The sequence below is a fragment of the Artibeus jamaicensis genome, unplaced genomic scaffold (assembly GCF_021234435.1).
Source record: "Artibeus jamaicensis isolate MK-2021 breed Jamaican fruit bat unplaced genomic scaffold, CSHL_Jam_final contig_233, whole genome shotgun sequence".
In the NCBI taxonomy this organism is placed as follows: Eukaryota; Metazoa; Chordata; class Mammalia; order Chiroptera; family Phyllostomidae; genus Artibeus; species Artibeus jamaicensis.
In genome coordinates this window covers 26,819,530-26,845,158 of record NW_026521486.1, presented here as the reverse complement: position 1 = coordinate 26,845,158, position 25,629 = coordinate 26,819,530, and the positions used below count along the sequence as shown (strand labels likewise).

General features: G+C 42.3%; 1 protein-coding gene and 1 long non-coding RNA gene across 2 annotated transcripts in view; one reads left to right on the top strand and one right to left on the bottom strand.

Moving 5' to 3' along the window:
• The window catches only part of LOC119042842 (uncharacterized), a 32,650-nt gene extending 10,211 nt beyond the window's left edge, over positions 1–22,439 (bottom strand). The window contains exons 1-2 of the long non-coding RNA XR_005081295.2: positions 22,354–22,439; positions 6,305–6,413 (exon numbers count right to left, since the gene is read on the bottom strand). This is a non-coding gene — a long non-coding RNA (uncharacterized LOC119042842). The remainder of the gene's footprint in view (positions 1–6,304; positions 6,414–22,353) is intronic.
• GUCY2C (guanylate cyclase 2C) overlaps positions 1–25,629 on the top strand; it is a 63,444-nt gene that overhangs the window by 34,358 nt on the left and 3,457 nt on the right. The window contains exons 12-25 of the mRNA XM_037136648.2: positions 3–108; positions 976–1,038; positions 1,649–1,720; positions 2,192–2,296; positions 4,906–4,992; positions 6,293–6,425; positions 9,370–9,507; positions 10,306–10,394; positions 13,034–13,125; positions 15,987–16,145; positions 19,587–19,779; positions 21,452–21,626; positions 24,006–24,104; positions 25,533–25,627. Of these exons, the coding sequence (XP_036992543.2) occupies positions 3–108; positions 976–1,038; positions 1,649–1,720; positions 2,192–2,296; positions 4,906–4,992; positions 6,293–6,425; positions 9,370–9,507; positions 10,306–10,394; positions 13,034–13,125; positions 15,987–16,145; positions 19,587–19,779; positions 21,452–21,626; positions 24,006–24,104; positions 25,533–25,627 (1,606 nt within the window). The remainder of the gene's footprint in view (positions 1–2; positions 109–975; positions 1,039–1,648; positions 1,721–2,191; positions 2,297–4,905; positions 4,993–6,292; positions 6,426–9,369; positions 9,508–10,305; positions 10,395–13,033; positions 13,126–15,986; positions 16,146–19,586; positions 19,780–21,451; positions 21,627–24,005; positions 24,105–25,532; positions 25,628–25,629) is intronic.

Sequence of the window (25,629 nt, the reverse complement as noted above, 5' to 3'; positions counted from 1 at the left end):
AGAAAATATAAAAAAGAAAATGCACTTCGTCAGAAAAATTGGTCCCACATTCCTCCTGAAAACATCCACCCTCTGGAGATCAATGAGACAAACCAAGTTAGCCTGAAGGTAAGGCGCACCTCACTTATGAAGAATTCTATCTAGGGCTGGTGCAACTGGCTAGGTATTTGACAAGACATCGGTAGCACGGCAGAAAATGTGCCAATCAGGGATCGTTTGTTTCAGAATCCAGGATTTAGATGTTATTTCATTCACAGTTTCAAATGTCCCTAAGAGGTAAATTTTAACCAATATTATAATAGATCACAGGTTTTATGAATATTAAATTGAAAGATGCAATAGTTCTCAATCTTCCTTTGGCTTTTATACCAGAAGCCTGGGAGACCAAGGGCTGTATCTGGCCTGCAGGTAAAAATCTTGGAATGGCATAGAAAAATTCATAGTACCCGCTTCTTCTGACAATTCAGATGATCCAGCAAGTCTAGGCTGCACCCAGAGCTGGTGGGGCTGCCCCTCAGACACCTAGCCCAGGGTCCTCCCTTGAACTCCTACTTGGCCTTTTAGCCATAAGTTTGTAACTCAAATGTACATCATGTTTCCCTAAGAGCAACTGTCTGTAGCTACAGGCAATGATTCCCAATAGGAGGGAGCAGGGGAAGAAGGAAGCAAGAAAATCCCTGGCTGAAGTAGACCGCAAGAAAAAGTGAGGGACGGTGGAACTGTTCAAAGGAAGGAGGAAAACCCAGAGTTAAGCGTGAGAGTGGTAGATACCTGGGAAGAAGATATTGTGGAGGGGAACAGCGAGTTGTGAAAGAGAAACACAAGTCAGTTATAACAGCGTTCCTGAGAGTCTGCCGAGCATACCTTGAGCAAACAACAGATACAGGCTACCTGGCAGAGCCTCTCAGCCTTCGACTGGCAGTGGATGGGACGAGATATGAGGCTTCTGGAATAATTGGCTTTTTCTTGTGCCAGATCGATGATGACAGGAGACGAGATACAATTCAGAGACTACGACAGTGCAAATACGACAAAAAGGTGACTAGTCCCCCGTTTCTCGGAACTCTCAGTTAGGGGTGTGGTCTGGGCCCTCCGGCTCACCACTGCCCCGCTTCTGACGGTGGCAGTGCTAAGGTGGGGTGGGTGCCCGGGTTGCTCCCTGGGGCTGTTCTTGGAGCCTTTCACAGGGATGGGAAGGGCTGTGTGGCAAGGGTTACAAACCCACAATCCTGGGAAAAAGTAAAGAATACATGGAACTTTTAAGATGGGTGGAGTGTAGGAAGCAAAGGGGGAAATAAAAGAGATGCAGAGCAGTCCAGGAAACCCTAGTATTATATTTTGGCTCATGCAGTGGGAATATGACAATTTCATACGGGGTGGTTGTCATTTCCTCTCCCTTCCCCCCCTTCCCTTCCTCCTTCCAACCTTAATTTCTTCCTTTTCGCTTAGCCAGTTTCAAAGAAACTTTCAAACTTGAGCCTCTCCTATCCCAGGTACTAGGCACCAGGGACATAAACCTCAATAAAATACCAGATGCTGCTCTCAAGACCTTACAATATAGTGGAAAGATAGTCACACAAACAAAACATTACAACATGCATATAAATAGTCATGTTATATATCTTCTTAATTCAATCGATCTTTGCAGAGGGTGATTCTAAAGGATTTGAAGCAGAATGATGGCAACTTCACTGAGGAACAAAAGATAGAATTGAACAAGGTACGTGTCCCTTTATAAAACCCTTAAGTGAGAAAAAGCTTCACTGCATTTTTCCTAAGCACTGAGGTCCCTGGTGGAACCAAGACATTATTGGAGATGCTGAGAAAAAAGCCCTCAGGCCTAGAAATGGGAGACTATACTTCTTACTGCTGACAATTCCACTAACAGATGTTGAAGAGTGATGTTCGATGGGATAAACATGTTGGAAATCGACTAGCCTGTCCTACAAAATGGTTCTGATAATATTTGAGAGTAGTCAAATGTTTGTATTCATGTCCCCTTGCAGACAAAAGAGAGACCGTTCAGTAAGATGCAATGCAAAATGTAATGTGAAATGTGCAGACATCCCAGTGTATGAAGAGCAATGCATCTTCCCAGAGACTTGAAACACATGTTTTATTAGCAGAGTAATATTTTCTCTGGTGCTCCTTTCTGGCTGACTTGCTGTGTAAATAAACATTGTTATCTTAGTTGCTTCAGATTGACTATTACAACCTAACCAAATTCTACGGGACGGTGAAGCTTGATAACATGATCTTTGGGGTGATCGAATACTGCGAGAGAGGATCCCTCCGGGTAAGGACCCGCAGTCATTTCCAATTTCCTAACTGGTCAACTGTATGGAAAAAAAATCTAGTAGAAGTTTTAGATGTTCGCTCAGTGAAATAACATCAGAGAGCCAGCAGGAAAGGTTGGTGGGTCCATATGTTACCAAACGAGATCACTCACAGTGTGTCAAGAAGTCTTATTATATCTTTACTAAAAATAATAAGAATAATAAAATATAATAAATATTAAGGAATGTAGATGTGAGGAAACAGAGAACAGATGTGAGAAATTAAGCAATTACTTCTAAATTTATCTTATTTTACTTCGATATTTACTTGATTTGTATTAAAAGAAAATTGGATGGTCATTATGACAGCACCAAATAAGCATTAGGAAACTTGTTCATAAGTCCTGGTTCTGTAACTGTATAAATTCCTACCACCCTCTCCCATGTAAGGGACTGAGGATGGCCAAGGTGTTGTCAGATGGGGTCAAGTGTACGGACATCACAAGTTCAAAGCAGAAAGAGAAAGTAAGACAGAACTAAGCCAGTTTCTTGAAAAGAACCAAGCACCAAGTAGGAATATAAAATCATTAAATAGTTCAGAAGGGCAAGTATTTACAAGAAACAATCATATATATATATAAAAAAACAAAGTCAGGCGTGAGGCAGAAATGGGACTAAATGGGAAAAGGGTGGTAAAGGAGGAAGGAATTGAGGAAAGTTGCTTCAAGGAGCATTGAAATATTTGAACCTCACCTTCAGCAAGTCCTGGGCATCTGTTTCAACAGCTTTCAACCTTTTAACTATGTTTGGGTAGGTGACCATATCAGGATACTTTGACAGTAAGTAAATGGGGTACTATAATAATTGTTGAAATAGCAGATGTAAATTGCAAGGCCTCCAGCAAACCAGGATGTGTGGTCACCCTGCCTTTTGGACTATGTTTAGAACTGGTATAACCTCAATATTCTCCTCCATAACAAAGCTGGAATCTTAAGATTGGGGGCAGTAGCAGCCTCAAAAATGTCTAAATACTCATAATTCAATAATGTTTTTAAACAATTTTAAAAATTTAAATTAACCCCTTAGAAACTTTTAATAAGTTTCAATTTAAAAAAAAGAATAGTAGTTTTTGAGGGCAAAGAAACTGAACAGACACTTCTCCAAGGAGAACAGACAGAGGGCCCAGAGACATATGAAAAGATGCTCAGCATCACTAGCCATCAGAGAGATGCAAATTAAAACCACAATGAGATGTAACCTCATACCAGTCAGAATGGCTATCATTAATAAATCAACAAACAATGATGGCGAGGATGTGGAGAAATATTTATTCCAAGCCAACACTGAATAAGATGTTGCAGAGACATTGGTGAACAAAAATTAGCACCGAGTTTACGTTTTCATGATGTGAAGAGATAATAAACATAAACAAAATATATCAGGTGTTAAGGGGAAAAATTACATTAGAGTCTATCTACTTATAACTTAGCTCCCTTAACTTAGCCTGGTGGTTATAGCCCAGCCATCCTTACCTGAAATAAATATGACTTTGGACCCTTCATTGGAAATTACTAGTACAGTGGGTAAGTTAAAACTAATGGTCAAACTGGGCTTTTTTTTTCCAAAGAAGAAACTATTGTCAGGTTACTACAGTTTTACTATGAAGAGTAGTTATTACCTTAGAACCATCATCTTGTTACAATTGTCACCATGTTAAAATAGTGAGTTCAAAATTCTAGGTCATACAATGCACACAAAATCTAGGATTCTATCTTATTGATAGAGGACTTAGTAAACTTAAAAACACTTAGAGCTATAAAGCCAATGGATGCAACTGATCATCTGAGTAAAAACATAAGCCCAGTGAATGAATTTTCTAACAGCAATTTCATGCCTAAAAACACTAGTGTAATTTGATGAGGCAGAACATGCAGCCCAGTGACTTGTGATTCGGGCTCACCAGCCCCCCCACCCCAGACAGGCATCTGCTCATCTGCTCTTCCCTGTACCCTGTCAGGTGGGAGAACCAGGATTTGGGATGCTATGGGTAACTCTTGCTCATGTCCTTTTCATGAAAGCCACCTCATGTTACTTAAGTGGGAAAGAAAAGAAATACCGGGTGAGGCAAAATAGGTTTAACAGTTGTTCATATGGAAAATAATACAACAATTTGAGAAGAAGAAGATCTTAACCTTTGCAATAGCATGGATGGACCTGGAGAGCATTATGCTAAGTGACAAAAGCCAGGCAGAGAATATGATTGCACTCATCTGTGGCATCTAATAGACAAAATTAAGTAACAAGCAAAATAGAGACAGACTCATTGATAACAGGCATACAGCTGTGGGGGGGGGGGCGGGGAATTGATCAAAAAAAGAAAAAAGAAGAAAATAATACAATAATGAATAAACAAGGACTAAGAATAAACTCTGTGTTTTGTGTACTCACAACTGTAACCTGCTTTGCGCTGCCCCAGCCATGTTCAGGAAAACCAAGACACCCGAGTTCCAATTTGCTCCTGAGCCTAAAACCTCATGGTTAGAAGATCATTTTTTGCCTGTAATAGTCTCTCCACAACATCCCTCCTTATGACGAGTCATCTTCTTCCTTTTCTTTTTCTCCTGTTCAGGAAGTTTTAAATGACACAATTTCCTACCCTGACGGTACATTCATGGACTGGGAGTTTAAGATCTCTGTCCTATATGATATTGCGAAGGTAAGAGACCTACAGACAGAAAAGACATCTAGAAAATTAAATATAGGAAAACAGATCTAGTAAGCTATTCAGCTTCTCTGCATTGATTTATTCATCTGTAAGTTGACAACAAAAATAGTACTTATGTTGTAAGGTCATTGTAAGTATTTGTGAAATAATTCATATACTTTGCATAAGGCCTGGTGCAAGTAAATATACATGTACATTGGTTTTTATTATTCTTATTATAGTCTTTCTACTCTGGATTTGAGGCCCACATTTTCATAGAGTTGCTAGAAATCAAAACCATATAAAGCTGCAGGGAGAACAACTGAAGCTTCAACTTTATAAGAGAAAATATTAAGGACAGGCAAGCATCTTGCATAAGGCAGTAATAAATTCGGATACATATATTCCCAGACATGGGAATACCAGTAACCAGGGCCTGATTTGAGAATGAAGAAAAGTCAGTCCCATGAGTGAGCTACTTGACACAGTCTTAAATCACCTGAGAGTCCCATAGGATCAGAATCAGTTTGGAAAATGCTATATGATATCCCATTTGCCACATCACGCCTGTGTTCCAGGCTGAAAACCAGTTTCTGCAATAACAGCTCTGGCCACCAGAGGGAAGCACACCAGCAAAAAACAGGCTTCTCCTTTAGAAGTAGAATAAAATCCATGAAATTTTAGAACTAGCCTAGCCTTGCCCTTCCCTTCAGAATAGCAAGGCCTTATTATACATATTTTCAAACTGAGGTAGTAGAGAACCAGACACACTCAAATTCACAGAACAAGTAAATGGCAGGTAAAAACACTATAGGACAATAGGAGCAACCCTTTGTTTTATATTATATACAACTACTGAATAGGAATCTTTAGACAATTGATTTTTACTGTGTCACCTAAATAGATTTTAAAATTAACCCTGGCTGGTGTCACTCAGTGGATTGAGCACCGGTCTGTGAACCAAAGGGTTGCTGGTTTGATTCCCAGTCCTGAGTTGCAGGCCCGGTCCCCAGTAGGGGACACACAAGAGGCAACCACATATTGACGTTTCTCTCCCTCTCTTTCTCCCTCCCTTCCCCCTGTCTAAAAATAAATAAATAAAGCCTTAAAAAAAATAAAACTAGATATGGTGCTTAGGCATATGTTAGGACCTTAATATTTTAAAAGTAAAATTAATGGAACTAAGTTTTAAATCTGATAGTATGATTCTACACACAGGCTGAAATGATTTCAAAATGTCATTTTTTTTTATAATCGAGCAAATGCAGAATGTCTTATTTGTTTGCTTTCTTGTCCTGTGAAAAAATTGCAGGGCATGTCATACCTGCATTCCAGCAAAACGGAAGTCCACGGGCGCCTGACATCCACCAACTGCATGGTGGACAGCAGAATGGTGGTGAAGATCACTGGCTTTGGCTGCAATTCCATTTTACCTGCAAAAAAAGGTTTGTAGTGAAATTTTAACCAGTTTCCCACTGGCCTTTTTTTTTTCTCTTTTCATTTTCTCACAAGCCCACATCATTTGCTCAGGAAACAGCAATACTGATTAGAAAATGAACACTTGGAGCCCCAAGAGGCATCAGCTGGCCGCTCTCCCACACTTTACCCCCCGTCAGTGTTCAACAAGTGCTCCTGGAGTTGGACAGATCTCCTCTGTGGGTTCCCTTCATCCATGTCCCGTGATATCAGTGAGAAATCATGAAGAACTTATTAGCTTGTGGAAACAGAACTGGGTAAAAAAATAGAAAACGTTAAGAGTAGGAAGAGAGACCTTAGAAATCATGGCCTAACCTGCCTTCTTTAGCAAAGACAGAGGGAAGGTTCAGAGAGGCCAAGAGATTTGCCCAAGTGCAGGGAGCAGAAAACAGAAGACCTGTTTCCAAACTCTGGACATCATTTCTTTACCTGTGACAGTGATAAGAAAAAAACATTATCAGTGAAACACATTGTTATCTTGTTTAAGATTGTGATAAGGTTCAAAAAAGTAACACAAAGAAAGATGACTTGTAAAGTAGAAAGAGTTTTTGTGTTGAATATTTACCCCTTCTTTACTATATAGCTCAGGGTTAAATCTAATCATATGAATCATAGGATTCAGAATAGATCCAAATAGTACATTCTATTTCTAATTTTATTCTGCAGTCCTTTAGCTTTTCCTTAATAGAAGAAAATTATAATTCTGTCCCTACTTCTTCAGTCACATCAAGCATCCTAAGACATTGGACTCCACCCAGTAAGGGCTTGTTGAAGACCTACTATGTGCCAAGCATTGTTCATCATGTAGTAGAACAAATCTCCTTCACTAGATGACTCACCATGACAGAAAATCAGATGAATTACAGGTCTCGAACATCACTGAACATCACTCTATTACACCTACCTACCTGTAACTGTTGGTCACCTGAATTTTAGCAGAAGTAGATGTACCTACCTTTCCTATAACCCCAAGCCATTAGGACCAACTGCACATGAATCACAAATCACATCAAGTCACAAGACATAAATTCAAAAAGGCAATGAACATTTGGATGGAAAACCATGTGAGGTAAATATGCTTAATCATAAACCTATCATTGTACTCAATAACATGAATCTATAGATTTTTTTCATTGAAGCTGCTGAAGATACAAATCTCAAAAGGTTTACAAGGAGCTAGGTGATCCTGGAAATGGTAAAGAAAAATTGTGTGCCCTGGTATTACCGAATAAGGCATGTGGTAGGGGTCCCAAACCCAAGCGTCTGCAGGAGCTGAACAGAACGCAGGAGCACTTCACTTGTGCGGAGTAGACTAGATGGAAGGCACTAGGGAGTAGCGGGCACCCCGGTAAACTGAGGGTGAACTGCATGCGCTGTGTCTGAAAGAACAGAGAGATGCAAAGAAAACACAGCGATGGGCAATGGCCCACGTGGGAGCCACCAGCACGTCACAGCTGGAAGATATCAGTGACAGTCTCCTGGTTTCCATGTGCTGTCTTGGTTTTTTTTAGGAAATATGTATATTTTATATTATAAAAATATATAAATATACTTCATACTACATATAAATATTTTTAACATTTACAAAGGCTTTCCTAGGATTATGCCATATGTCCCATAGGCTGTTAAATCCTTTAGCCTCTCATATTCTAGCTCATGCCCCCCACACATCTCTGTGAGCACTTCCTACACACCAAGCGCTATTCTAGGTAGACCTTGAGGGTCTCAGGACTATGACCCTAGCAGTTCCAGGGAAGACATTGTCATGTGACCTCACCCAAATCCTGGCATTACATAGTCAGCTTAAAAGGTAAGTGTGTCTTCTACCCTTAACACCATTATTTTAGCATAAATGCCTCAAAAGTTTGGGGCCATATAAACTCAAGGCCACTCATATTCAGGGTGCATGGTGTAGGGACCTAAAGAACAAAAGCAGGTTTGTAACTGAACAAAAACAGAGGTCTGCCTGCCTGCTGCCACAAAAGCCAAACCAAGGCATGTGCTGGTGCAAAAGGAAAGAGGTTTGCTTGGATGCCACGCATCCGGAGAGAGCGGTGGGCTCCCATCTTAAGGACCATCTCCTCTTTCTGCCATGGAAATAGTCCAGCCATGTCCTCAGCGAAACCAAGATGAAAGCCAGTGTCCAGGATTCTTGCTCCATTTTAAAGCACCGTCCTTTGGAGCCCACAGGCAGCTGCTGGGTGGTCATAGTCCCCACCCAGGGAGCTTAGCTTGTTCCCGGCTGCCGTCCACTTCAGGCCCCTCTCGGAGCCTGTGTGGGGTCTGCACAGCCATGGGCCATGTGGCTGCCGGTGCCACATGGTCGCATGCTCCTGGGAGACAGAGCACGCCAACGCACCAGCAAGAGCATCACCGGGTGGGCGAGAGAGAAAGAGGCTCCCAACTCAAGGCCATGGGCCACGTGGCTGCTAAGACTAGAACAGGCCAGTGGGCCATGTGAGTGCAAGTCCCAAGCCAAAGGGAGCTTTTTGCTCCCCTGGGATATTATGAGCTTGGGTGTGGGGCAGACCAGGTGCTTTCTCAGGACGACCAATTAACCCCCCAAACTTTCGCACATTTTGGGTGGGTCCACCTTGCGATCCATCCCTTCTCTTCCTACGCTAGACTGCCGGGCCCCTTGGGTCACCACCTCCCCTGCACTATTTTGACTTCTGTGGTGTGTGTGCCGGCCTTCCCCTCCTCCTGCCCCCAATCCAGTAAAGTGGGGATAATTTTTCTCTATCCAATCATCTTGCTAGCTTTTCACCCCCTCAGTGTAAGAACCTCCCCCTGCTGCCATCCTGGCCAATGGGGGAGACTCCCTGGCCTCTGGACAGACTGTCCGCTGGTAACAGTTGGAGTCTGTGGGCCGCCCGCCCCCTTAACGTTGCAATCTTTATGCTGAATGCCCAGATCTGTGGACAGCCCCGGAGCACCTCCGCCAGGCCAACGTCTCTCAGAAAGGAGATGTGTACAGCTACGCGATCATCGCGCAGGAGATCATCCTGCGAAAAGAAACCTTCTACACACTGAGCTGCCGGGACCAGAATGGTAAGAGTCTGACCCCTTCATCTGCCCCTCTGGGAGCCAGCCAACCTGCGCTCTAGGCCAACAGAGACTCGAATCTGTGTGACCACACCTCCCTCCCTCGGCTGCAGAAGCAATGGCGTATCGGCACTACGCATTGCACAGAGGCTTTGGAAGGATTGGACGATGGCATGAATGTTCAAGTGAGCTGGAAAGCGTCATACACCAGTGCCAGGAGTCAATTGTTAAAGAATCTCCCCCTGAAATGTCCCTGTTTCCTCCTGATTACAAATAGGCATGTGTCCATTTAACACCTGAACTAGATCGCTCGGGTGGAGCAACATACATATTTTAGTTCTTACTAAGATCTACCGTTTTTGTCACTTGTCCTCTGACAAGGGGTGGGGGGGGATGTTTCATTCAGTCCTCATTTACTGAGCACTTGCGCCAGCTCCTAACTGCCTGGGGGAGGGGTGACTAGGGTTGCCTGTGCGGCAGGCTACAGTCTGGTCAGAGGAAGCCCACTGAAGGCCGTGGTATCCGGGTTGGGTTTCACGGGGTTAGTAGCCTTAACTTAAGGTGGGTAACAAGTGGGTATGAGACCCGTTAACCTGGTGGCTCATCCACTCATTCAGCGTCCATCTGTCTGCTGAGCGCTGGCCTGGGCCCTGCCCCACGCTCACTGGGCGCCCATCCACAGTTGGGTGGACACACGGATGTGTTGGCCAGTGGATTTGGCAAACGGATTCGGAACCCGACTGCTGCTAAAATTTCTTCATTCCGTATTCTTTCCTGTAATTTGAATTCTTCTTGGCCCAACAGAAAAGATTTTTAGAGTGGAGAATTTCCATGACATGAAGCCCTTCCGCCCAGATCTGTTCCTGGAAACAGTTGAGGAAAAAGAGCTGGAGGTAAGTTTCTTTGGGCCTCCGTGAGAAATTACCATAAACTTCATAGATTAAAACAACAAGACCTTTATGCTCTGGACACCAGGAGTGTGAAATAAATTATCGACAAGATCACACTCCCTCTACAGTCGGGGTCCCCAACCCCCCCACCCACCCACACCCCTCCACTGGGCCTGGACCCTACTGGGCATGGCCTGTTAGGAACCTGTGCACTGCAGGAGGTGAGCAGCTGCCCAGGAGGCAGAGCTTCAACAAATTACTGCCTGACCTCTGCCTCCTGTTCCCTCCACCCCCTGGAGAAATTGTCCTTCACAAAAAACAGTCCTGGATGCCAAAAAATGCTGGGGGCTGCTGCTGAGGCTCTAGGAGAGAATCCATTCCTTGCTCCTTCCAGAAGCATCTGCTGGCTGACATTCCCTGGTTTGTGGCCCAAATATTCCAATCTCTGACTCAGTGGTAGTCACATTCTTCTCTCCTCTCCTTGTCTGTCTAACTTCCCTCTACCCACTCCTATATAATAAGGACATATGTGACTACATTTGGGCCCACAGAGAGAATCCAGAATCTCGAGACTCAATTCAATCACACCTGCAAAGGCCTTTTTCCAAATAAGGTAACGTGCGCAGGTTCCCAGGGATCGGACACAGACAAAGCTTTGGGAGCTCCTGTCAGCCCGCACTCTGCCCTCCCTTTTCCTCTCCACCTCTCCCAGCTCGGGAAACAGCCCGTTCCTCAGGCACATCACCTTCTCAACGTCTAGGAGGCAACAAAGCAAGATGTCTATGTGATACACTGATTGGCTTAGAAACACGGCCTGGTGCTTGAAAAATAAATATGCCACCATCTAGAAAAATAGGGAAATGTACTTTCACTCCTTTCATTGTCATCTGAAGGAAACTGAGCTTTTCTGTCTTCGCTTGTTTATTTTTTTATAATCCCTCACAAAGGCCTTTAAAGCCTGTGGGAAAAGATTCTAAATTTTTTTTATCTGAGGTCTTATAATCCCCAAAGAGAGTAAATAAAGTATTTTTATGGTCTTAACCATAACAACAACAAAAAAAAAACCCTTTGTTTGTTTCTTGTGGGATAAGGATAACATTTTCCTTCAAGTTTATAAGTACCCTTGCAGTGAGGTTTATGGCCAACCTCGCCAGGTGTGAATGGGCCACTTTTAACTCCCTCTCCTCTGTCAACATTAGAGGTAGGCTGGAGCCCCATGGTTCCACAACAGAACTGCTCCTCTCCTGGTCTTATTCCGCCCCACAACCCTCTGCCTTTCTGATCCTGGATTCCTCCCCACATGGCAGTCTGTCCTTGCCTCCCACTCCCTTCTAGTCCGGGTGTATCCATGTGTCGCCCAAACCCTTTTTCACCAAAGTACTGTCCTCCTCAGTTCACTCATGTAGCTGGATGGTTCTGGAATTGGGAACCAGAAATAAGATTTCGTATCTCTCAGCTGGCTCCAGTAGAATGCAGGCCTGAAAGGAGACGGCTGCCAATGCCCCCTGAGCACCCACTGTTTCACCCGGCGATGCTGTATGAGACCGTGTGTGGGTGGCTTCTGCCCGGGCCTCTCTAAGGCTGTCAGTCGGTCACGTACCTGGGCAGGGGCATCACCTCGTGGTGAATTCAGGCAACCAGTGACTACCCCGCGCATCTAGTCCTGCCCAGGGCCTCGCTGAGTCACAGAGCACGAGCACTGCATCTAATACCATTTGTGATCCTCTTTCTGGCCAGCATGAAGAACGAGCTTTATGTAACCCAAACGGTTTTCTCCATGCTCTTTGACCCAACAAAAGCTACAAACAAGGGGTAGTAAATGAGATAATGTTTCCACGGGCTTCCTCAGGTCTCTCTCTTCCTCTGAACCTCCCCTTCCTCACTTCTCTTGTACGTACATAACCATATTATGATTCCTAATCATTATAATTATTATATTATATGTAGTTATATTGTTATATAATAACCATAATTATATTATAATGTGATGTAGAATTATAGTGTGTACTATTATTATATTCAACATGTAATAATTATTATATATATTGTTGAACTTTGCCCGTGTAATATTTGGGATTGTACTTACACTAAAGAAAGTATTGATTGTTTATCTGAAATTTGAGTTTCACTGGGTGTCCCGTATTTTTATTTGCTAAATCTGAGAGTCCCGAGGCTACTTCACCAACTGATTAAATCAGAATCTCCTAGGGTGGGGCCTGGGCAAGAAAAGAGTGTGTAAACTCTCTCCAGACAACTCCACTGTTAGTCGTGGCTACAAAACATTGCTGGAGGGCCTCAGTCTCATTGATAGTCGCTGTCTCGTACTCACTGGGCCCCGGCTATTTCTCGTTCTTCCCAACATGCACCCTGCAAAGGCCTGTAAAGCATTTGGCTCTCCCGTCAACTCCGTCTTGTCCAACTCAGTATTACTTTGTTCATGAACACGGTGTCTACAGGAAGGGCTTCAGCGAGGCAGTGCAGGTGGCGATGTCCTTGTCACACTGCAGACAACCGGGTGAGCTCATGCTCACTATCAGAGTAGAGATGTTTTTAAAATACTCTCTGCCTCAGTTTCTCCCATCAAGAAAAAAACCCAGGTGCAATGCCACCCCCTGAGCTAATCCACCCCTCCTTTCTTTCAGGTTTATCTACTTGTAAAAAACTGCTGGGAGGAAGATCCAGAAAAGAGACCAGATTTCAAGAAAATTGAAAGTACATTGGCCAAGATATTTGGGTACTGCTGACATTTTTACTGTTTTTCACCAATTTCAGATTTTTCTTATAATTGTCGACACTTCGTGACACTTAAAAACGAAAGTGCCTGTTCTAATTAAAAAATCCCTAGTCACACCAATAAATTCCATTTTAAAAAGTAAAAAAGAAAGAAAAGCCCTAGACTGCAATACCTCTCTCAAAAAAATTAAAATGGTGTTCAGACTACCAGACCATTTTCTCAGGGAAATAATCACTTGAAAAGTTAAATACTGAAAAGCCAAACTTGCCTACTTAAAAGCTATTTTCTGACTAATCATGAATATGTCTGTTAAAAGTGTAGTTCCCTGACCCTTCTACAGGCAATTCGAATTTAGAAGTCTACTGTTGTTGCCTGGATATCTGTAAAGTGTCTGGATAATTCTTAAGATCTGCAAGTGTCTTAAAATTTTAAAATCTTAGGGATCAGCAACTTTGCTTTTAAGTATGTAAGACTTGAGCCATTAAGCAGATTACAATTCAAGATTTAAAAAAAATCACACACACTTATCCAGGAAGAATAAGTTCTAGATTTCTCGGCTTTCTGTTAGAGACAGTGCGGAGTGAGAATAATCCACTGGACGGAGAGAGAAGATCCTGTCTCTACTCCGGGTTCTAAGAATAGTTGTGGGGCGTGGAGCAACAGGCTTCTCCTAATTAGGTGTCAGTTTTCTCGTCAGTAAGGTTGGACTGAGCAAGATCATTTCTACAGTGCCTTCCAGCACTAACTTTCTGTAGTTCTAAGTTATTCAGATAGTTAACGAGGTTAAAACCCTGGGGCTGGAGATGAGGTAGAGTGAAGTTAATGAAAGTGTCATTGATTTGGTAGATTCTAAAACTGTCATTTGGGGGAAAGGAGCAGGAAATAATAAGTGATTTAATTCTTGCCCACTTTTCATTCCTTCTTCACAAAGCTGTTACTGAGAGAAGATGAGACTGTACATGTGACAGATGAAATGTGAACTCTTGAACATAAACTGGGCCCCGGATAGTCTACCCTAGAGACCCTGGTGTAATTGATCTGGGGAGCAGACTGGCACCATGGGTTTTAATAGCCCCTTAGGTGATTAAAATATGCAGCCAAAATTGAGGAAACTTTTAATTGAATCAACTCATCATGAAGCTATCCATCTTCATCCCTTACACCTGCTCCCTCACCCTTTCTACCAACTGTGTTTCTACTAAGAATCCTCTGGGGAACTTGTTTAAAAATCCCATTTCTTAATCCCCAAACTATCCGTTTCCAGTCAAATGGGTTTGCAGTAGGACTCAGAAATGTACTGAATTTTTAACAAACCACCCTCCCCACCCCAGGGGGTTATGGTGTAGGCCCTCGTGTAAGTGGTAACTTGTAATTGTCATTGTTGTGATAATGAAATGGTATGATTTGTTCAGACCCTTGGCTTGTGTCATGTGCATTAAAAACATTATTTCTTTTGTTAAATTTTATTTATTTTATATTTAGAGAGGAGAGAGGAGGAAGAAGGAGAGGGAGAGAAACATCAGTGTGTGATTGCCTCTCGAGTGCCCCCTACTGGGGACCTGGCCCCAAATCCAGGCATGTGGCCTGACTGGAAATCAAACCAGTGACCCTTTGGTTTGCAGGCCGGCGGCACTCAGTCCACTGAGCCACACCATCCAGGGCTCAAACATTATTTGTGATCCCCACAACGACTCTGCAGGAACTCTGTGTGCCTCTGACCCAGCTCTGCAGTGAATCTTGTCACGTTCACCAGTGTCACAGAAAGCTGGCTTCTCACCTAAGCCTCTTGGTCTAACAAAATAATCCAGAGATAGGTTTTTTTGATGTAGGACCCTGACTCTCCATTCTGAGAAGATAATGTTAGGCTCAACTTTGCTTTTTTTGGCTCTTCTCATAGACTTCCATTTATCACCTCTAGAGCATCTTTTTGAAGGTTTTTCCTTTATTGCAAATTATTATTAAAATTTTGGAAAATGAATAAGGAAACAAGAAAGTATAAACATTACCTATTTGTAACTAGATGACCACCAGTTTTCAAAAATTAAAAATGAGATTATAATTTTTGCTGTTTTATGAACTGACTATCACTGAGCAATATAGAGGTAACATCTTTCTGTGTTCAACTATTCTGATTTATATTTAGTGACACATTAATACTCTGTCGCACAGGTGGTGAACACAAGGCCTGCGGGCAGAGTCTGGCCCTCCCCCTTGTTTTATCCAGGCTGGCTCCGTGTTTCTACCCGGCAGCAGCGCCAGCCGAGCTCTCACTTCACTGTTAAGGAGTAGTTACATTTATAGTCCTAAGATTATATTTGGCCCTTTGAAGGTAACTGCGATGCTGATGTGGCCCCCCATGAAAATGAGTTTAACACCCCTGCTCTATTGTATCACAATATTTTAAGAACTTTTTTGTTACCCATTTAGGTTGTTTTCAAATGTTTGCTATTGTGAAGAATGCTGTAACGTTCTTTGTAGCTAACTTTCAGCACTTTCATGATTGTTTCCTTAGGGTAATTCTCAGAAGCAGAACTGATAGGCTGATTGGTTCCTGTATTCTTAAAGCTTATGACACATTTTTCTCAGATTGCCCTCCAGGAAGCTTGTATGGATGTATTTGCTCCTCCTTATCCACATTGATTACCATTGTTCTAACATTTGGGGTTTTCTTTTACTTTTATTAATCTTATTTCTATTTCTATTCCTTTAATTTTTATCTGATGTTATATATTTTTTGTTCTGTTTCCAGTCATTTTTATCTTTTCTTTAACTACCTACTCATCATATTTGCCCATTGTTTTAATGGATGTCCACGTTTTCTTAACAACATGGAAGAGCTCTTTCTCTATCACTACCCACAGCCTTTTTCATGACCAGAAGAATGAAAGTTATATGGATACCTTGATCCGACGTCTGCAGCTATATTCCCGAAACCTGGAACATCTGGTGGAGGAAAGGACACAGCTGTACAAGGCGGAGAGGGACAGAGCCGACAGACTTAACTTTATGTTGCTCCCAAGGTAAGGCAAGTGGGCCTGCTGATGCGGTTTCCCAGGACAACCCAGCCCTGCCTCAAGTATAATGCCCAAAGCTTCAGCATATTTGTCTAGCATTGTTTTGCTTTGTATCTATTTAGGATTGTTTCCTTTGGCATATTCTTTAACAGGCGGAGTTTAAAAATGCATGGGCCTTGCTAAACATTGTTCTGGTTTGCATTCTTAATACCTCAAAAAAAAAAAAAAAAGAGGTTATTTTCAAGAGTCTCTGTGGTGCCACGGAGGAAGTGTGGGCTGTGGAACTGGAAGGGCCTGGTTCTCACATCTCTGCACCACTTCTGCTGAGTCCGGGACCTCGGGCAAGTCACTGTCTCTCCGCAGTCTCAAAATGGAAATTAAAGCGTTGCTGTGGAATCTGTGAGCTATGAGGCACTTTCAGGCACTGTTTCTTTGCTTTCTTCCTCAAAGTAGAAGCCAAATGACAAGAAGTAGGAGTGTTCTCAGTGCGGGAGGTGAGGCCACACCTCAGATGTCTCACCTCAAAGGCCTGTGCAGGCTGATCCCCATTCGTGAACGAACATCACAGACGTGTCAGGGAGAAAGGAAGTGAGGGTGGAATCCCCAGACAGTTTAAAGTTTTAAGTGTTGGTACTCAGGTAATAACTAAGGAATGTTAAAATAAGCAAGAAATTAGAAATGTGAAGAGTGTAAATGTGAAAAAATGTGAGGAAATAGGTGTAGGCCAAGGCACCCTCACTTGTCACAATGAGAAGTAATGTCCTGGTCAGAGTATAATAAACTGTCCTATTGGATCAAGGCTGAGGAGGCGGCCTAGCACTGGGTGAGATCAGAAATGGAGACCAGCCAGGCCTGACTGCAGATCATGGTTCCACTACCTAATGTGCATGTGCGATCTTGGGCAAGTTACCTAAATGCTCCACCTGACAGGCTGGCCCCCAAAATGCCCTGAAAGAATGGGCAGGGTTTAAGGAATGTACTTAACACAGTGCCCAGAACGTCTGTGGTTGTTATTATATATAGTAGCCATGACTTTTATATATAACTTGGATTAGTTATAACTTGGATTAGTTATTATTTTATGTGGAACCCATGCTTACTTAGAATATCAGTTCTACATCAGTAAAGAATGAATTCGAGATTGTAGGAGCCGTTTTCTAAATAAATAGTTTCTGTTTTACAAGCTGGAGTGAAGGGTAAGAGTTACACACAGGCTCTGTTCAGTCACTTGGACCTCAGGAGAGCCTGATATAGAACCCACGTGCTCTCAGAGAGCCAAGGGACAGCCTGGCATTGGCACCCTTGGGAGAGGCTGGAACCCTATTAGGCAATTTCAGTCAGCGCTCCATAAATGTTAGTTGCATAATGCATGATCCCTTGCCTGGCCTTTGATGCTGAGTTGTGACAAAAAACAATATCCTGATTATCTGGCTGCCTTTCCAGAGTGTCATCATCAGTGGTTTTAACCAAGAATGTTACTCAAATGATTTCAAACAGCTGGCTCACCACCTCGGGTTTTTTTCTTCCCTTTGGTGCCCTGTGCCACTTGGACCACTAGGGGGCACACGTTTTCATCTCATTGACAAGGCAGTAGAGCACACATCCCTTCAACAGCTGCCGCACACCACCACCGCAGTGCAGCTCACTCTAACTTCTGTAAAAATTTTTTGTATTTGCAAAAAGGAAATGAACAATAACTAGAAGCATAAAAATATTCACAGCAAAATTATTAATGAACTTAAGACAGCATGTAGGAACCAGGTATTATTGTACTTAAACACTTACTTGAACAACCAGTTCCCCTTGGGGTTGTTTTGAATAGATTAAAGTGGCAGTTTTTTTTCTTCTCTGAGCCATTCTAAGACACCTACTCTACGCATTCATTTCATCTGTCTCAACAACAAGCTGCGAGGAAAGCCCCCCATGAGAGGTCATGGCCCTTCATGTATCTACCAACACTGGTGTCTCTATTTTCTAAACTCATAAGACTTTTCAGATATAATCAGTAAGATGAGGGTAAAGATGGTGAAATATTCAATTTTATTGTCACAGCTACAAAGCCTCCAACATAATCTGCACCCTGATACTGGGCATGTCAAGAACAGCCACCCCAGAGGTGCCCCTGCTGATTCAACAGCCACACCAAAGGGATGTTGTGTCACTACACCAGTTGAACACCTTCTTCCCTCCCAGCTCTGGGGGTTTTCTAAACATTTTTTGCGGTTGATGGGCTGTTTTCTGGGAAAGTGCCGGACATTCTCCCTGGGCCACAGTCAGCACACTGCCCAGTCTCCCCGACCTTCCCAACCACCGTCGCAGGCCTGGGGCGTGGTAGAGTGCTGCACAAAAAAAGGGCTGCAGGGTGCAGTGTTGCTGACTCTGCCAGGCCTGGCTCTGCTCTTTGTAGCTGTGGGACCCTGTGAAAGTCATACTTTCCTTGAAACTCAGCTTTCTCATCCATATAAACAAGGGATCTAGTCTCAACAACTTCTATGGCACCTCCCAGCTCCCAGGTTCTGATTCTAGTGGTCACATAGCTAGATCCGTCCCAAAGCGATTCCAAGGGCTGACAGGTGGCATTAGGCTTGTGTGGGGTTGGGGTAAATGGAAAGGTGGCTTGGCACCTAAAGGAATACTGAGTCCCTTCTTGTGGTTCTTCTTTCTTAATTCTGAGTCTGATATTCTGCTCTTTATATCTCTTCAGCAAAGATATTCTGGGTGGCTTCTATTTGACTTCTTCAGTTTTAGCATCACTTTAACTTATCTACATGATAATTGACTGCTTTTATTTAAATATATTTAAATAAAATATGTTTAAATTGTTTTAATATATTTAAATATATTTACATTAACTATTTAATATAAATTTATTTGTATAAATAAGATATAAATATTTGCTATAAACTTATTAAAATATATTCAAATTGGGTATATTTTAAATATATTTTTAAAATTCTGGCTCAGACTATATCAGAATTAATTTTTAAATAAATGTTCCTTCATAGTGATAACAGATAATGCCATGTTAAAAAAACCATTGACTTGGATGAGAAAGGTCTGGTAGCTGTAGCCATTCAAGCTCTTAAGTTAATTACACTCTCCTCAGCATCTGGATGTACAGATGTATCTAGAAGAAACTATGGATAGAGAGGTAAAAAAATGGGCAAGTATGTGTATTAGGGTGACATAGCATTAGAATTATGTGTATGAGTATTAGGTTCAACAGTCAAGTACTAAGTTAATACTAAACCTGCCTGAGTCATCTGAGTTCAAATACATATACTTGTATGTATGTAATATATTCATGTATATGGTATATGCAACATATCTTTGCTTCCTAACCACCCAGTTCCCAAACTCTAGAATTCCCAGTGGACAGTCTCAAAGACTTATGTAAAAGAAGAAAAAATTGCTGAAGTTGACGGCATTTTTTTTCCTTCCTTCTAGGCTAGTGGTAAAGTCCCTGAAGGAGAAAGGCATTGTGGAGCCTGAACTGTATGAAGAAGTTACAGTCTACTTCAGTGACATTGTAGGTTTCACCACCATCTGCAAATACAGCACACCCATGGAAGTGGTGGACATGCTGAATGACATCTATAAGAGTTTTGACCACATCCTCGATCACCACGACGTGTACAAGGTAGCCACTTCTCCCAGCAGGTTTAGATGACTGGATGGCCTTTGGTCAGCAGGGCCAGAATTGGTTGTTTCTGATGTTACTCAGATTGTTCCTGATCATTTATTTATTTACTTTTTAAAGATTTTATTTATTTATCTCTAGAGGGGAAGAGAAGGAGAGAAATATCAATGTATGGTTGCCTTTTGTGCATCCCCTGCTGGGAACTGGCCTGCAACCCAGGCGTGTGCCCTGACTGGGAATCCAACTGCGATTTTTTGGTTCACAGGCCCTCGCTCAATCCCCTGAGCTACACCACCAACCAGGGCTGTTCCTGGTAATTCATGATTTAATGAATCAGTGGTTGGATCTGAGCTGAAAGTGAAAGGAAGTGAAAGAATAAGAAGGGCCAGAAGTCAAAATGACCATGCCACTTAAGAAGCAGTTTGAAAGGAACCACTTCAAGTTCAACAGGAATGAATTTTGGGCACTAAATTTAGAAAAAATGACATACTCTCAAATCATCTTCAAAAAAAGGATAGTGTTTAGGCTGACTGCAAGTGAAGCAGAGAAGACACCGAAGTCTTAATAAGTAGAATAGGAGTATCTTGTTGAAATAGCAAGCATCATTCAAAGAAGACTAGAGAAGAACAGGGAGAACTTTCTGTAAGTTCAGAACTGGATCTACAATAGTATCTGACTAGAGTGCTGATAAGTCTAAGTTAGAAGAGGAAAGCAGAATTGAATTCCCACATTTGCATGTTGGAAAAGCAGCACACCATATGCAACAAGTAACTTCAGAACTAGAGCTCCCCATTCAAATCCCTATTTGCCCCTAACTAACCCTGTAACCTCAGGTCTTTGTTCTCCTGTGTGTAAAATGGGATGGTAATAACACCTACCTTAATGGGTTATCGTGACGATTATTTAGATAAACAATATACCTGAACCCCATATCCTTAAGCAAAGCTTAGAAGTCATTCATACAACGCTCTGTCATAATGGATATTACTCACAGAGAGGACTTCCCTTTTAGGGTTTGTTGTAGCCCAGGTCTCACCAGGTGCAAGTCAGAAAGCCATATTAACAACAGTTCTTGTTGGACAGAAAATAGTTATGCAATTAAGAGATAGCTGACAAAAAGAAGTTAACTAACCAATAAAAATGAACTATGTATATGATTGTGACAATTAAAAGGCAGGGCATTTATCAAAGAATAATTTTATACAATACTGTTAATATAAACCTACTACTTATTATAAGCAAAATGTAGAGTCACTATACTACAAGATTGTGTGTTATGTCTTGAAGGAATCTAAAATTATATTTTTTTCAAATAGTATGTGGAAAATGCTGAAAATGACTTTTCTGATAATTAAAGGTATTCCTAAAATTATGTAAAGCTGTTCAGATTTGAAATATTTAAACATTTGTAGAACTGCCAACACATCTGGATGATTTACATTATGATGAAGTACTTGCATATTATGATAATCATTTATAGCTTTTTTATCATCCACATTCCTAGACTAGAAAAACCCTGAAGAAATTAGCATAGAACTGATGCCAGAGAAAGTGTACAGGTCTGTGCTCATACTGAGTTCTCTTTTGTGTCTGACATGTGATTAACTGCTTCTGTTTAATTTCTTGTGCATTTTAAAGGGGCAGATTCACTGATGAGAAACTATTTCCACAGGTGGAAACCATAGGCGATGCCTACATGGTAGCTAGTGGTTTGCCTAAGAGAAATGGCAACCGGCACGCAGTAGACATTGCCAAGATGGCCTTGGATATTCTCAGCTTCGTGGGGACCTTTGAGCTGGAGCATCTTCCCGGCCTCCCAATATGGATTCGCATTGGAGTTCACTCTGGTACAGCATTGAGCACTGTAGCAAATAGAAACCATACGTATCCCTGTGGGCCAACTAAATCAGAAAGGATAGTTCTCTAATGTGATCAGTTTTCACATGAGGTTTACTCTGGACTCTGTCTGCCAAAATGAGGTCCCATTACTCATCCTGACATAATCAGACCCAGTCCCAGAGACTCTAGGAAACAGCACTTCTGACGGCACCTCTACCTCCTGGAACGATAGACACCAACCACATTCTAAAATAACAAGCTCCAGATTCCCTGTTTAAGTCACTGTATTTACTGTTCCATTTCTCCCCTCCCCATTCTCTCCTTCTCCTCTGCCCCCACTTCTGTATTTTTTCCACTAAAATATTACAGTATTTTAAATGGGTTAGACTATCTACACGGGGGGAAATGGCTGGTTGACTTCCTATAATAAAAGGGCATTTATACCCCTCTCACTGGTACACAAGAAGAGTTGTCGGCCTTGCAGGTAGAGATTTGAGAAGATGAATTACAGTTGTTATAGAAAAACATAATTGGAGAGGAACTCAGAAGTCATCTAGATTAACCCTTTATAGAACATAAATTATCTTCATAGGTTTGAGATAAGTAATAACAGCCCCTTTTAGAACAATCCCAGGATTTCCTGAAAATTCAGTTTCCAAAGCCAACTCACATCATTGTTCAATAGTTGTTCCCATAAGACAGAGTTTCCCTGTATTAAATTAAATCATATCTCACCATAATTTTTTGTCGCTGCTCCTCTTTCTGCCTTTCGGGCCTCCCAGAAGAGCCAGAGTACAGAAAACTCAGGAGGTCACTCCAGGCTTTGTGGCCAGGACCAGATAACTGCCTTTACAAAAGTCACCCTATGTCCACTCTGCCTGTCCCACACCTGGCAGGGAATATTGATTGATTAAGAAATCAGTGCAATTCTCAAAGTGACAGTAAATTGAAGCTAGAAACTGCAGCCATGTCTCTCACTGCCAGAACATAGACGTGGCCTTCCCCAGGCACGTGCACCGCCGAATGTCACAGATGTTTCCATACGCACACGAGGGAACTGCCTGGGCATCTCCCCAGCCAGCAACAGCACACCGTCTGTTTTCTGACCCACTGCAAATTGCAGAGAAAGGAACGGCGAAGGTCTGAGTGAACCAAGCCGGAGAGAATGGAGCTGTGGGTCCTGGCCCCGTCTCTTTCTTTGTGGCCTCGTCAGTGTCTGAGCTACCATATTGGGCCGGAATGAGAATACATGTTAAGCACACATACCTCTTATCTACTGTTATTAGCCTGGGTATTATCCTAGGGTTTAACCCTAAGAAATTAAAAGGTAGAAGTTAAGTAGTGGTAGTTGAAAGCAAGACATAGTATCTGCAGGGATTTTCTGCTTGCAGCCCCTCACCCCCCGCTTTATCGCTCATTTTTGAAGTGGAGAGTCACCTGTGAATAGACGGCAGGCACAGGTCAGAGATCTTCCGATCAAGTAGCTGCCTTTCCTGAAGCTTCCCTGCTCAAGGTTGATTCTTTTCTTTTGTTTATTTTTTGGTTTTTTGTTGTTGTTGTTTTACTTTGCATCAAACCGAACAGGGAAAAGCTCAGCCCTCAGGGGAAGATCCAGTATTTTTATTTTTATTTCAATGTTCATAAACACAGTGTATTTATAGGATAAATTTATAAAGAAACTCAACTCATATAGATCAAAATGCAACTAGAAATCAGTCAAACTAGAAAATCAATCATTACCTCTATCCGAAACCTAGATTTGCAGTGTGAGTTAATCTTTAACTTCTTAGTCTTTGACTTCTTGCGCTCAGTTGCTCCACACAAATACTTAATTAACAACCCTTCCTCCAGATGGCAGCGCACAGTCTGGCCTTAGCGTTGTTCTCCTTAGTGTGTTCTTGTGCCCCTCCCCCCACTCTACAGCATTAGCCTGGCACATGAGATGCTCAGGGAAGATTATACCACATCCTTGCCTTCTGGGCCTTTCATCATCATGCCATTAATCCCAGAAATGTTACCCTACTAAAAAAATAAAAAGTAAAACCAACTTGTGCTGTTGAGCCTTCCAGTGTCCTGTGCCCTCCAGCAGTTCAGAACTCTGGGCCTCATGGGTTAGCACAGGAAGCAGGTGATGGCGCTGTCTCCACTCTTCCTGACAGCTTCCGTTTCATTAACTGTGCCAGGGAAAATACTTTCTGAAAGCATGCACTGAATGAGGACACTTTCCTCACTGAATACATTCATTGAAAGCAAAAATCAAAACTCACGATTCGCACCCTCAGATACTGCTCCCTAAAATGAAGTTTCGGCACCGTGACCCCGAGAAGGGTCTGAACCACCTACCGCACTCTGGGATTTTCATTGCCTCTACTTCCTGCTTTTTCCAGGCCCCTGCGCGGCTGGAGTTGTGGGAATCAAGATGCCTCGTTACTGTTTATTTGGAGATACCGTCAACACAGCCTCTAGGATGGAATCCACTGGCCTCCGTAAGAAGGGAGATTGTTTTACTTAGAGGACAAAGATTCTTCCAGCAGAAGGGGACTGTGGGGTAAAACGCACACTAAGTGCCAGTGGGATGAAGAAGGACCCTTCTTCACATTGACTGAATGGGATCCTGTGCCATTCCAGTCCTTGGTGCCCTTGCTTTTGTTGTGGCTGCTTACCGATAATTATTCTTCCCTTCAGGCTCAGTTTTAGATGGTTTCTATTAGTCTGGGTTCATTTACAATGTATTCAGACATGCTCTACCTGGAATAGTCATGAAATTTAGCATAGATCCATGTGAGTTAAAAAAGTTCAGTAGGCTAGGTATGGAGTATACAACCTGGTTCACTTTCCTGTTCTTCTTCGGTTTGGTTTCCCTAGGAATTGGTTTTAGTAACAAATATAAGTATTTGTTATATGCAAAACCTATATTGCAGTTGCCTTAGCAAGGTAGAGGTATGGTGTGTTGCACGTAGGAGATGCTCAATAAATATTGATGACAATGATAGTAATAGAAGTACATACAAGAGAGAAAGAAGGCATTGGTAGATGTGGACGGTGATTGCAAAAACACAGGTGTTAGAACAGTATTTTGGCAGTTTACTGACAACCTGACACTGGTTCATACTGGAAAATCATGATACAGGACAATTATGTTGTCCATGATACAGGACAGATGAGTTAAAATGATTACTAGGCAAATCACTGTCTTAGGTAGGCTAGGGAGGAAGTTACGTCATCTTTCTAGGCGTCAAAAACTTGAAGATGTAAATTGAGAATGGGATACCAGCCTTGCTGGAAGGGTTCTGGAAGGATGTGAGCTAAGAGATGTTAAGCATTTAACAATCCTTTCTTACCTGGTAGGCATACAATATGGAGATACCATTACTCTTACTACTGTTATTGTTGGAGTGCCCATGACAGGAAAGGTGATACACAGAAATGGCCTTATGAACAGAAATATACCCTCACCACAAATGTGTCAGGAAGATAACAGTGTCCCAGAGAAGTAAAATTTGAGAAAATCAAGATCCTACTACTGTCTCCTGAATCTTTACCTTGTTGCCAACACTTAGGCTGCTTACTGGAACTTTTACATGGGGACCTAAATCCCAACTCTCAAGCTCAGCACCACAGGCTAAATCCAAAGCCAGGCTGTGGGGCTACCACTCTGAGCTGGAGTGAGAATCTATGGAGCACAGCCCGGGGAGCCCCATCACTCAGGACCCTGAAAAACAAGGCCAGACCTATGTTATTCCCCTGTGCGATAATATTTCTTATCTCACTGAATGTAATTTTATGAGTTCTTTCACAAAAATATCAAAACTGTCAAGAACCCTTGAAAAAAAATGTCCTGAATCACCAGATTCAGGCCATGCGATAGATTTTAAAATTGGCAAGATTTCCATGGACCTATTTTGTTTTTCCAGCCTTGAGAATTCATGTGAGTAGCTCCACCATAGCCATCCTGAAGAGAACCGAGTGCCAGTTCTTGTATGAAGTACGCGGAGAAACATACCTAAAGGT